The following is a 15,244-nucleotide window of genomic DNA, read 5'->3' on the forward strand; positions in this document are numbered from 1 at the left end:
AAAATCAGCTATTACGATTGCTATAACAATAAAACGTCAACAAATATTTACCAAAAAAAAAAATATAATAAAAAAAAATGGAAAATAATTAGAAGAGATAAATATATAAGTCAATACTTAAAGTAATAAAATTATTTTATTTACCACGTCAAACATAAACTTTATCCATCTTGGTAGATAGTATGATAAACTTCGTAAATGGTTAAAGTTTTAATACGTTTTTAGACTTCATATCACTATCGAGGAAAATTTAATACACATTAGTACACTTTATGTTAAATATATATATATGCTGTAATATATTATTATCATAATAATATAGTGGGTTACAGAAATTTAAACATATTTATAATAATAATAGGTCGTTTGAAGTGTAATTTTATGACATAAATTATTTTTCAAATGTAACTTCTTAGGTAGTATGTGATATCATTTACATTTTACATCGCAATTGAACTATTTTATAGTTATCATAGTTTTATGAAATCAAGAACAAACCGGTAAATAAAAAAAAAATAATATACTGCGGAAAATTGATCAAACGTGTATGATAAAAAAATCAGAACAAAATCAGAGAAGTTTTACACTTTTTTTTGGCTTAAAAAAGAATTAATTCAACCTTAATATTAATTAAATTGCACATGGTGCACGATTGCTCGATTAATGTCACCGAATACCATAAGATTAAATGTCGATGTTCCCATATTCTTTATAAAATCTTAAATTGACTGTCCATATTTGTTACAAAATATCGATTTTAAAGAGCATTCCTTCAATTCTAGACATAAACGTTCTTTAATATCATAACCTAATAAAAATTATTTCTCTGATATTTCGATATGTCACCTACTTACCGCATGCTATTAATTTAATACATTTTAAATTTTGTTTTTTTATTGTACTAATCCCTATTTTAACGTTGCTCTTAAAGAAAATAAATACGAGAATCATATGAATAGTTAATTTTCTTTTGAATTAGAATGTTATATACGTCATCTCTTCTTTTTCAACTTAACTTGAATTTAATATAATGAACTCTGTGTATATATTATTGAACTTGAGGTGTTATATCTAAAACTATAAATATATATTGAGATTACATGATTTGATAACAATTTATGGAAAATTAATGTTAATAATCTATACGAAAAATGTGTGTAATAATAATCGAAAGTTATTTTTGAAAGAGTAAAAACAAAATTGTCTACCTTATTTAATATTCCAAGAAAAAAAAATGTGATATAAGGTTTCATTTTATTGAAAAATGTATTTGTTTTAGAAATTCAACAATTATTATTTTCAATGATCTGTGTTATAAAAAAAAATTTTTGAAAAAATAGTCTGACAAAATAAATTATTACTCTTCTTTTCTTATTGTCTTCGATTTAATTTTTTTGATGGTTTTTAACTCTGTTACGAATTTTCCTTGTGTCTTTGCGCAGAAAAAAATATCTAAGAACTATATATAAAAAAAGCAAAATCATCGCTTTTATTTCTGATATAAATCATTGATTGTACATTAATGTCTTCTACATTTTTAGTTCCCAACGCATATGCAACCTTCTTTTTTTTGTAAAAATTACCAGGTAATTACTATAACGCGTGTATAGAATTCACGTTGTAACGAAATGACAATTAACTGAATTATAATCACATGATCGGATACTCGGACGGATACAGTAAATTATTTCAATTAAACAGAAAACCTGGGGGCATTCAAGTCAAAATGTTAAAATGACAGTCGGAAAAAATATTGTATTCATTACGCATGAGATATTATATGAGAACTCACCATTTATCTTGACCGTCAAAGGGTTTTTCATATTAATTAATTTATTTATTTATTTGGTATTAAACGATCAAGGTCCTGTTACAGTAATAACAACATTACAATCATTATAATGGACAAGATAAAACATAGTAAAGACAATATTAATAATAAGAATAATAATATTTATTACATGATTTATATTGTATATTATCGCGGGAAGTGTTATTTGCATAGTTGGCAATTTGCAGGCTTCGATTAAATGCGTTTGCTCATCGTGTATTAAGAGTTGGAGTATAGAACGACTTAAAAAATCTGGGCAATTAATATTACCCACTAAAAACTAAGTATAATATGAGCATTTTTTGAATCTATAAAAAGTTAAAAAATATTTATTTTTTTTTATTTAAAAAATATTAGTAATCGAGCTACTCTTATCTCACTTGTTAGAATTAGTTCCTTTAGTCAAAACTTCCTCGTAGAAATTGAAGCCGTCGGCTACTAGTTTCGAAAACATAGCCATTTGGAGAACGACCGTCAAAAAGAGAGAACCACCTCTAATTATTCAGGTTTATTGTTAGAAAAAAAATCAATTGTAACCAAAATAACTCGGCTTCTGATATCTATTGAATAAATAAAATAAAATATTGAGATAAATTGTGATTAAAAAAAAAATAAAAATATTTTCATTTATAACATTTTATTGATTAAGTACAATATACTAGTTACAATTTCCTCAAACCATTAACTTTTTTTTTTTATATAACTTTACTTATTATATTTACTATACAATTATCAGCCAATACCTAAGATACACAAATAATTTCATAAAAACCTAGTGCATTGTGCGTTTAAATACAGTCTTCTGTTTGGCCATGACGCAAGAACCGGAGTTAATTTTTAAAAAAATTGATATTTTTGTTTTTACATTATAAATATGATGTGCATTAATAAATTAATTTCGGAAAATCGAAACGTCACGTTTGATGCCTCACTCGATGCCACGAGATACGCATTACAACAGCACGATATGTCTTTAAAACGACTGGCTCCCAAAACAGTTATGTACCATATTTGCCTATACAGTTCGCCGTACAATTATTATTCAAAACCGATACATAATACAAATTATACTTAAGGGTATCACTTGAAATATTATATTTTTGCACGATGCATGCCATGGCTATAGAAACATCATATTTGGAAGAATTGAACATTACAGAATTAATTTAAAATATTGCCAGTGGTAACAAATTTTTCCACGTACTATACTACTAAAACTCATGATCTTTTAGGCTTACTACTTTAATTTACAACATTCGCACTCACACATGAATATCTGCTTTCCAACACACGATAATATAATCATCTTCTATAAATCTATTGCGGTATTGTCACACAACAAAAATATGGTGTTAAGTAATGTTTTAACCAATGAGAATAGTTCAATGACCCGATAAAATGAAATTCTGATATGAGTGCCAAAGAAAATAATAAGTAATCATAACGACGTTAGACCAAAAAGCAAAAATAGAATTTTATACTTTCACGATATCTATGGACGAATTGATGATGCTTAAGCTTGAACCCGTACGCCCATTAAGTATTTAATTTTGTTGAAATATTGTTTTCGTTTCGATCTTCAATAGGAGCGTTGTAAAAAACTGTGTAATTCACTTACGCTACACCCGTTCGCGTCATTCTTCAAATGTCTAGTTTACTTGAAATCCGAAATGTGAACTCTGGGTGGTTAAATAATTTGACAACTTTCGTGCTGATATAAATTCAAACCAAAAATAAACATGTGTGACGGAAACCTAGTGAATAAAAATAAAAACGTAAGTGAATAGTGACGGTACGAAATAGTTATGACGAGGTATCAATAAGACATTTGAAAACAATACAATTTTGAATTCACGCTTTTGAATTTTAAGGACTTGGGTGAACGGGTTCAACTAATTTTATCGACGGGCAACTTTGTACACATAATTCGTATGTATATAAATACGATATTCGACACTCGTATATTCGAACAGATCAAGACTGAAAAAAACGTTATAAAAAAAATAAACAAATAAAGAAAATCATTCTAATGACGAAGGGCCACTTCGATGAAAATGGTTGCGTTGTAACGATGCCGGAAGTGAAATTCTCGTAACGTTGTGATGATGACAGTTACAGAAACAATAATAACGACGGTAACAACAATAATATTTAGTAATTCCGTAATTCGGACGGACGCGCGACGCGGACTCGTGCAGGTGTTGCGCAACGCGGTACGACTCGCGACCCTTTCGATAGCGACCCCCTCGGAAATCACGTGACAAATAGTCGCCGTTCGACGGGTGAAGGCGCGGAACTTTCGGCGGACGCGCGCGCTTTTCCCACCGAGCTTTTCTCGTGACGGGTGGTCACCGCGCAAGTCCGGTGGTGGTCGCCGCGGCCGTCACAACAACACCGCCGGCGCGCGCACATTCCACCCGCCACCCCGGTGGCGCCACCGGTCCCGCCGATCGCCTCCGCGTCCCTTGACCCCCTTCACAGGGCACGTATCCCGCCCCGTCGTTTCCTGTCCCGCCGCCACCGTGTGCGACACATTTGTTCGGGGGACGGCGCGCGCGCTCCCGACGACCGCAGTACAACGTAGTACGTCGGCCGACATGGACGCAAAATCCGCGGATCACCGGAAGTCCAAGCGTGATTCCCGTTACGCCGAATCGCAGCTCCGGAATCTCAACACGAAAATCGTAAGTGTTCGTCCGACCACCGTCGCCCTACCCATTCGTCCGACCCCCCGCCAGACGGTCATTCGGCCGAAAGGGTTACGTATACTATTTTCCTTATTATTTTTCGCTCTGCGGTCCGCCGACGGAAAACGGGTCTTGAACGTGTTTCCGGCATCGTAGCAACCGTCACCCCAAATATTTCGATCGCCCTCCGTTGTCGTTTCCATCCTAAAGATTTGACGAGTTTTTCTTCTACCCTTTTCACGATTTCTCGTCGTTCGTACGCCACCGATATGAGTGATCGATCCCTTCTGGAAACGTACTAGCCAATCTCACGCTTCCACATTTTTTCGTTCACATCTCGTTCGTACGTAACGCTATATTCATCGTAATTATTTTCTAATATCGTCGTTGCTCGTTTTGCACGTCACAGATTATCTTTTGCAGAACCTCGGCAGAAATCAACTCTTAAGTTTATAGTACGACGCGATACAGAAAATACCTTTTATCTCGTTTTCCAGTTTCTCCTCATGTTTATCAAACTCATTTTAAACTTTAACTTACATAATATGTAAGTAATATATATATAGTACTTAAAAGGGTAGAGTATGAATGTCAATTTTTCCGTTTAACATTTTACAGTTCCAATCCAATTCGAAACGACCTTTACCATGTATATCAAACAGAAAATAGAATTTTCAACATTTACCTTAGTGTAAATAAAATATAAACACGAAATTATCATTAACTTATTAATACGAATATCATTTAACAACCATAAATATTATTTTATCATTTTCAATAAGAATAAACGTAATCTTTTGGTAGGCTTATACTTTGAAAATATCTATAAATAATACTCAGGAATTTTTTTTCTAATTCATTCGAAATATCTGGTTCACTTAATGTTTGTTATAAGAACCGCATTCGTGCAATTTTTATTTTTTTCAACAAAATTTAATCAAAATAAGGAAAAACAACAAAGACACACATTATACTCCAAACATGATAAATTATTGAAGCTCAACAATGTGGATGAGTTAAAATGTAGTTTGTTTATAGTAGTTCTCGGAAAAATGAATTTCCCTGTTTATTATTCAAAAATAAAAATGAACAAAATAATTTAAAATTTATTTTCCTAAAATTATATAGAAGAAAGAGGAGTATAAGAGTTTTTTTGAAATATTATATTCTTGTAAATTTACACCAATCAAGAAAGTCTGAGAATTAAATTAATTTAATATTGAAAAAAAAAATCTTAATGTTGTTATAGTTTTAAATTATTTTCGTTGTATTATATCAGAACGCAAACAACTAATTTGTAAAAAAAAATGTATAAAATAATATCATAAACTCAAGAACGTTCATAAATATTTAAGCCATAAATTCTACTTGAATAGCATAAACAGCGTAATTTTAACACTTTAAAGTAAAAAAATAATTAATAATAGATTTCTTAAGTACAAGAAAAACAATTTTATTGACTTATTTCGGATCGGTTTATCCACGTGAATAATTTTAAACTTTTAAAGTATGATCAAATAAATATAAAAAATAAATGTTTATTTATCAATAAATTTCAAAAACTTTAGTACCATTTTTTTCTTTTTTTAACTATTCATTATTATAATTTTCTTTTTCAATTAATTAATTTATTCGCTTCTAGAATTCTTATATTTTCACAAGGTTAACTTCTTCAATACCATATTTATTAACTAACGTAATTTTTTATAAACTAAGTATAATTTACTCAAAAAAAAAATTGTTTACTTTGTATTTTATTTTTTTTAATTTTTTTTTTTTTTTTTTTTTACGGTTTTTGCTGCTAAGGAAATATTGAAAACTAAACTTTGTCGTTTTTCACCAGTTATGATTCGAAGCGTATAATATCAGTCATCTAATCAGTTATATTTCATTAAATTTTTATAACTAAAATTCTAAAGGTACATGACTAATTATAAGAATAATTATGAGCTCCATAAAATATCACCTATCAATTATTGTTCCATTTTTGTCTTATCGTAAACTACTATAACGAAAAACTTTGGATACTTTAAATATAATTGAACAATCCAATTCCACATCGATAAATTTATAACTGTTTATAAAAGAAAAAAGTTTAAATAGTTCAAGTCGATTTTAAGCTCTAAAGCTTCTTGTATGTAGATACGGAAAACCGATCTATTCTAATCGAAACAAATATTTGTACAGTTCATTAAATATGCAAAGTATTAATTTATTTTTTTAAAAATAATAGAAACGCATCTCTCACGTTCCTAATGTTCAAGCAATTAAGTTAACCAAAAGAATTTAATAAATCGCCATTTCTGTAAATGGTTGTGTAATTTAGATTCTTTCAGAGGAGGATAATATTATTCTATTAGCAATCATTTTAAATTATTAAAATTTTAATAGAAAAAAGTTTTTCACATAGTCTCTGATGCTCAAAAAGTGCCGAAATACAACATTAGTATCAGATACTTACATCCATCGTATCAGTATACTACTATCAATATAGTATCTATACTATAAAAAGCACTTGAATTCTTACCGTTGGACTGATCTGTATAGTTTATTAATTTTGAATATACAAAACAACTATTTACATTTATTCGCTATCGAAAGTTATATTTATAATATATATATATATATATTTAATTGAATACGGATCTTTTAAATGTTTAAACAGAAGATGATTTAGCATCTAATACCATTGGATCGATTTTACTTTAATAATGTGAATCGTAAAAATAAATTGAGTATAATCATGCTATTACATAAAACTAAATTGTAATATATTCACGATTCACCCCACAACAATGAATTGCTAAAAGCGTACTCATTTATTACTCTATGAAACCCATTATTTTTATTTTCTGTATCCGAAATATTACAAATACGAACCATAATTATGAAAAATATGTATTGACTATTAGGTATATACGTATTATCATTGGAAATGCAAGGAGAAACAAATTAATTTAAGAGAAAAAAAACCATAAAATATTATGTAAAAAGTGTTTAAAAAAAAAAAAAAAAACTAAAAAATAAGCAATCATAAATATCTGTATAATTTTCCAAAGTAATAAATATGTTTGACATTGAAAGTAATCATCATGGAATGACAATCATTGGTGTATAAATCTAAGCTATTTATTTTTCAAAACCTACTTTTATAAAATAAATTGTAACAATTAAATTACAAATACTTAATTAATTTTATGTGAAATTATGTAATACAGAGATTTATTAAAAACTCTTATTAACTTTAATTTATAACTATACACAGGTAGTTTTTTTTAAAAAAATAAAATACAATTATTTGGTATACATATGCAAATTCTATTTCAATAATAATTTGTCATTTAAGACGATGATTTTATGTACAATTAGTCTACATTATTTCTAATGGGTTTCAATAAATTATCTTTGCATTAAAATGTCATCTGTTAGTATGCATCAAAATTAAATGTATTTTCAATTAAATATATGTATCAATTAAATAATATCTTTAACTACGTTTTGAAATCTACTTATAAGGGCTATTTTATTTAAAGCTGAATTAAAATATTATCACTAATGAGGCTACCTAATGCATATTTACTATACTATTCAACTATATCCGAAGCAAATTACATTTCAACAATGTCCAGCCGGATTCATAAAGCAATAGAGAATTTTCATAAGACAATCGGTGTCAATGTCCATTATAAAATATCTCAAATAATTTTCATTAATATTTTAATGCACTTGCATTTAAAATCCACGGATGATTTAATTGCAAATATTTTTCGAAAGTTTTTTAATTTTAGAAATTATTATAATGGGCATACTCGAGGATTAAATTCTAATACGTACAATGGTAATATTGTATATTGTATTTTTGTAAACCATGTGATAATTTAGGATATTAGTGTTTTCGCAGTAAAATAAGAATATCAATATTTTCTTTAATGTTTATACTAAATTTTTATTATTACTGTTATTAATTAAATGATATATTGAGTATAAATAGTTAATATTTTAAAGATTAATTTTTTAATATTTGTTAATATAGTAAAATGACCGAAACAAAATAACACATCAATTTTTTTCCCCGACAAAGAATACAAAAACTGTACTTTCTCTATTATATCATTAAATATCATATATTTTCATAAGATTTTGTTTACGTTACATAAAAAATATAAACATAATAATCCGTATGTTTTGATAAGAGTTTCGTTTAAACACGCAATAAAATTCTCGTGAATTCTTAACTAGCTCTATTTGTTTTAAATATATTTATCCTTTTTTTCACTAACTTTTTGATTTAGTAACGTAGCCATATAGACAAATTTCTCAACTCAATTTCACATTTTTATAACATTCCGTTTTTGAAGTTTCATTCGTCTCATTTGACAAAAGAGTACAATAATATACAATAGAGTACTGCGACATCTATTAAAACTCAACATCAAAATGGCCTTATTGAAAACACAAAGAAAATTAAAATTCCTAAAAACTCTGCAAGTTAAAATTCCGATACTAATAATAATGTCAGACTTGCTTATAATACAAAAAAATCATATGTCCAATTGGATGAACAAAATTAAATTAATTTTAAAAGCATTTAAAAGACAAAAGACAGTTAGAAATAGAAACTGTCCACTAAAAAAATATGGTTTAGAAAGCGGATAAAAGAAAGAAATAGTTTAAAAATCTATTAGATTCAGTTGTTATATTATAATAATATGTATATATGTGACAGATAATAATATTTATCTGAAGAGGTGCTTTGAATAATAATAATTTTCTAGTTAAAAATATCCAAAATACTGTACAACAAAAAATATTGTTGTTACTTTAAACAGTATATAATTAATTTGTTAAACCATGTGCACTGTATTATTTTATTTAGTAAAAAACTAAAGATTATAGGCACTAGAAATTTATATCAATAATAATCAATAAACATTATTCAATAAAAATTCTATATTAAGAAGTAAAATCTACTCTTAATTCGTTTTTGGAATGCAACAGGTAATAATCAATTTCAAATTGAATGTTAACTGCAATAAGATTCTTTACTGTAGTGGTAGTATACTTGATAATTTTTAACATGAATGTACAATGTTATTCCGATATCAATTGAATAAAATTGGCAGTTTTAAGTTCAAGTCCCTAACGAAATACGAAACAAGGGTATTCCTTTTTATTTGAACCACAAATATGGTTATTATGAAAATTGTTTGTTGACATTTTTATTTCCAAAAGCTTTTAACGTTTGAATTACGTTGTATTTGAATTGTTTTCAGAAATGACGATTTATTATACATGGTGAAATGTCAAATTTTGAGTCTTGAGACTTGACATTTTTACACAAGGTTGATTTGATTACATTCTAAAATATCACGAAAGTTTTGACACAATTTGTTAATGACTATTGAAAACATAGAGATTTTTTGATTTTCCGAATACGATGATTCATCGTCGATGAATTATAATTATTGTATTTTATTATTATTTTTTTTTTTTTTTGAATCATGACTCGTAATTTATACGGTTTATATTGCAGTTCATTTATATTTGCTATCATTTTCCATCTAAAAAACATGCAAATTTTTCATGGATTTCAATCAGCAAAAGTTAACTGAAATGAGATTCAATGTAATAAAATTAATATTATTACTTTTACGCATAATATAAATACATGGATTATAAAGTACATAAAATAAAGCTTGTTGAAAATAATCATGTTTTAGTTTAATATTTTGTTAATTTTATTATCCGTACACTCGTAGTTTTTACGATTTTAAACAAACAAAAAATAAATGCCAATATAAATCAAAATAATCATGGTATTTCATTTTAATCATATAAAACATAAATAGATATACTTACACGTTGAAAAATAATTAATAATCCAATTTACTAAGACTCTATCATTAAATTAGTATATTGTGAAATGTTGACCCTTTTTAGATTGTTCATTAATATTTTATGTATTAATTTTGATAATAAGCAATTATTATTTAAATAGCTTTCGTTGTATTGTATTTGTTACTATCATTATTCGATGATGTTTTTAATATACACTTTTAATACATTTAAATTTATTTTATTGTGAAACCGTTATTCTTTAATAATATTTAATCTTTTTATTAATTTATACAATAATTAAAATAATAAATTTTACTCTTTAAAACTTATTTTATAAAAGTTTTCCATATTCTTCTTTTTTTCTTCTGTTAAGGATTAATATTTTGATATTTTTACATATTTATAATATATTGAACGTTTTAACATTTTTAAAAATGTATTATGTAATCACTATATATTATGTATTCATATAGAGTAAAATCACAGTTTTAATATTATTATGTTAAACAGTGAATGTAATGCTGTTCATTATGGATTAATAAAATATAATTTTTAAACAAATGAGTAGGATATTCTTATGATGGTTTCCATATGATTTCACTTGCATTTTTTAAATATATCTGTAGGTGTATATTTTAATGAAATAAACATTTATCAAGTGCGTTTCATGTTGCTATTGGTATTCACGTCATGCATTTGATTTCAAATTCAATACAACTTGCATAACGTTTTTACATAATTCGTTTTCAAAAGGACGGATAAACTTGTTAATATTGTTCCAACAAACCTGTTGGGAGACCTTTATCAACATTTTAAATTTAAGTTTTCGAACGAGAAACTATTTCATAAACTATCAGAACGATTAATTAACCAGGCCAAACGGCAATTTATTATCTAGATGCTAGTTTCACGTTGTTCGTAATTAAGGTTGAGTTAAGCGTTTTAGACATTTATAACGTATGAAGATTGGTCTAGTGACTTATATTAGTGTGTAAAAGAAAAAAAAAATATGAAAGAAAAAAAAAACCTTTGAATTGATTTCTCGAGAGACATATTGTGACGTCGGTATGTGTAAACGTTACACGAAAGTAATTTGACATGAGAACAAATGGAGTTCCCTAAACATACAAGCATGTTATTTCCTAGATGCTGAATTACGGTTACTTTCCAGACAACTAAAACATTATTTTTTTATGATATTTTTCAAGGATCATATTATTATCCATGTACAATAATTTTATATTATTATTCATGTGGTTTAATAAAACGGTATGTAATGAAACTAAAAACAACGCTACACTGATTATCATTTTTAATCGTTAACTTCAAAATCATAAAAACATTGCAACAATAAAATATAACCAAGATTTAAACTTATTATTTGATAACCAATTTATTTAACTATAAATTATTTAATCAGTAGACATTAATTTTACTATCTTTAAATATATTTAATTAATGTATATGTTACGGTGAATGATGTAAACGTGGTAAAAGACGTCATTCCCCGGTAAATGACATCATTTACCTAAAAATTGATAAACATTGTAAATGCAGACATTCTCCGGTTATTGTCGTCAATCACCAGTTTAATTAGAGAATGATGTTTAATACTTTTATAAAAGAAAATCCCAACTAGCAATAACGTCGATAGCCCGAGTAATAATATGAGATAATCTTTTAGTTTATTAGTTAGTATCGACGGGTATATTATAGCGAGTTGTATTTGCTACGAATGTGTGTTTTATAATATTATTTGTAAAAATTTGTGTCACCAGTGAACAAAATATAATAAAAGTTAGATTAAATTTTAGTGTTATAGTTTTATTCAATTTTAATATTTAATTATGCAGAACAAATTTAAAGCAGCAATTGACAAAATTGTCAGCACTAAAAAGAGAGGTGACAATATATTTTATTTTAGTTCTGAAGAATACAACAACAAGATTCAAAAAATAAAAGAATTAAAAATTGGAACACTAAAAAAAAATGGTAACGAATAACAGATTTATACGTAAATATGATGTTGTGTCAATTGGGGGAAAAGAAAAATTGATTAAACCTATAGTTGATAATGAATCTGACGTTTTATATTACGTCACAGTAGACGAGTTGTTTGAAGTAATTCACACCGCACATTTAACAGTATGGCATGGTGGTAGAAATAGGATGATGGCTGAGTTAAAAACAAAATATTGTAATATGACAACGGAAGCAGTTATGGCATATTTAGGTTTATGCAGTAATTGTCAAGTAAAACAATCAAATCCGAAAAGAGAGTTTATGACAAAACCAATTATACATTCCGCATTTAATTCAAGAGCGCAAATTGATTTGATTGACATGCAATATCAAAATTATAATAATTATCGATATATAATGAATTATCAAGATCATTTAACGAAATTTGTTATTTTAAAACCTCTGAAGACAAAAAGGACCGAAAAAATCGCTTTAAATCTGATAGATATTTATACAATATTTGGTGAGCCCGCTATACTCCACTCGGATAATGGTCGTGAGTTTGTTAATTCTATTATAACAAATTTAAATGAAATGTGGGGAGACATCAAAATTGTGCATGACTAGCCTTGTCATAGCTAGACCCAAGGATCAATTGAACGAGCGAATAAAGACGTTGAAGAAATTTTGGCTTCTTGGATGGCTGATAATAAATCAAAAGACTGGCCAATGGCATTAAAATTTGTGCAATTTCAAAAAAATCGGGCTTTGAACTTAGATAAGCTATTATTTAAAAACAATTTTTTTTTTAAATAATTTTAATTTTAATTAATGAGTTAACTTATTTTAAATTTAAACATGTTTATTAATAAGTATTGGAAAATCACCATACGAGGCGATGTCAGAAGAAGATATTGAAGAACTTTTTAATAACAGCAACTATTCAGATCATATTAATGCAGTAAAAGATGATTTAGTCAGTATTGGAGATCTTGAAAATGAAATAAACTTGGAGACTGAAAATGAATTAAGAAATACTAAAGACATAGGTAATTATTAAATATTTATTATATGTAATCTGGTAAAAATGCTTGCATATTTCTTCATATTTAATGGTATATTTAATATTGCATATTAAACCGAAAATTTTAAAAAATAATGTATAAAATAATAAATCATTATTTATTTTTTATTATTACTTAATTTGTAAATTACAAAAAAATAAAAATAAAATAGCAATCGTCATATATTTACAGGTAAAATGAATGAAAAAATTAAAGACCAACGATAAAAATCGGTTATCTGTCTTGAAAAACAAGCGTCAAAAATGTTGAGATGGACTAACGAAAAATTTTCAAAGCTTGATGTCGGTTCAACTGTTCGTGTCCCAATACCAGATGTTGATAGAGCACGAGGTTCTCCGCGTAATTTACTTGCTGTTATTATTTCATGCGAAGATGACATGACATGTATAAATTATGTAAGCCAATTTTAATTTGATAATGTTTATTTAATTTAAATAAAATAAATACCCGAATGTTTGAACCGGGTACATAATATGGGGTGTTAAAACACAAATATACACGAGCACAAATTCTCCATGTAAATTTCTCCATGTAAAGAAAAATTTCTAGAACTAGATGAAGCCATGAAAAAAATTAAAGACAGGCAAATAACATTAAGAGAAGCAGCAGGACATGGAATAGCTCGTCATCAAGGATTTAATCGATGCAACTGCAAAACTGGTTGTGATACTAAAAAATGTGCTTACAATGCAGCGGAAATGTTGTGCAGTTCAAAATGTCATAGTAACCAAAATTGTACAAATAAATAATTTGTAATATACACGTATTTTATTATTTTATTATTTTTTTATTTTAACAATAAATCATTATTATAAATAGTACCTGTTGTAAAAAAATCAGTGTATTATTTGAGATTTATCATCATTTACCACTAATTTTGGTAAATTACATCAATGACCGGTAAAAGATGTACATTTGAATTTAAAATCTGGTTTTTTACATCATTTACTACATAATCGAATCATTTTGGTAAAAGACGTCATTCACCGGAGAATGACTACATTCACCAATATTCATCTTTTACCGTAACATATACATATAAATATTACTGAGTACTTTTTATGTTTTTTTATTTTTGTTTCATTTTTTAATTTTGAATGTATTAGAGTTATTTGATTCCATTAAAGGTGATTATAATATTGTATAAATATGTTACAATAAAGCGTTTTTAATAGGCATTAGACTTGTATTTATTTTGCAATTTTTTTAAGTTGATGGATGATTTTCAAAAAAATTTGTTTTCATAACCAAAAACACTTTTTATTTTGTTAAATTTATAAATTACAATTTACAATATAATACATAACTAATTAAGGTATTTATATTTTATAACGTTAACTTATAAAAAAAAAAACTATCATATGACTTTTAAGTTGTGGCTTTATCTAATTTGTAATACATATTATGTACCTACGTCAATTGTTTTTATCAGTTGTCAATTTTATGTATAATGATTCAATGGTCATTATTAGAGTAAGTTGTTTTCAGCAAACGTTATCCATTTCGTTGAAAAATAATAGTTTAAGTAATTTCGTTTGCTGAGTATGAATAATCTAAAAAATTGTTTAAAATGTAACTAAACAAAATAGATACAATAATAATTGGTTGCAGTACATAAATTCATATTTTTAAATTCCAAGTAAAATCAGTATAAAAAATAAAGCTATTATTTTTACTTTAGTAGCCAATAAAAATAATAGAGCTTCATGCAAAACCACTTTCTTCGTTGACCAAAAAATAACTCAGACTATTTTGATGGAAAAAAGTGATATGCATACGTAGGACAAGTTTCCTGTGATAGGTAGAATTAAATAATCCATTTCCGAGACGGCTAGTCATTG

General features: G+C 26.9%; 1 protein-coding gene and 1 pseudogene across 1 annotated transcript in view; both read left to right on the forward strand.

Moving 5' to 3' along the window:
• Positions 1-4,366: 4,366 nt before the first annotated feature.
• LOC112681124 (AT-rich interactive domain-containing protein 4B) overlaps positions 4,367-15,244 on the forward strand; it is a 61,550-nt gene continuing 50,672 nt past the window's right edge. The window contains exon 1 of the mRNA XM_025551395.1: positions 4,367-4,515. Coding sequence (XP_025407180.1) covers positions 4,429-4,515 — 87 coding nt within the window. The 5' untranslated portion in view covers positions 4,367-4,428. The remainder of the gene's footprint in view (positions 4,516-15,244) is intronic.
• LOC112681141 lies at positions 13,312-14,152 on the forward strand (annotated as a pseudogene).

Source organism: Sipha flava, unplaced genomic scaffold, assembly GCF_003268045.1.
Source record: "Sipha flava isolate LNK unplaced genomic scaffold, YSA_version1 101_pilon_pilon, whole genome shotgun sequence".
Lineage (NCBI taxonomy): Eukaryota > Metazoa > Arthropoda > Insecta > Hemiptera > Aphididae > Sipha > Sipha flava.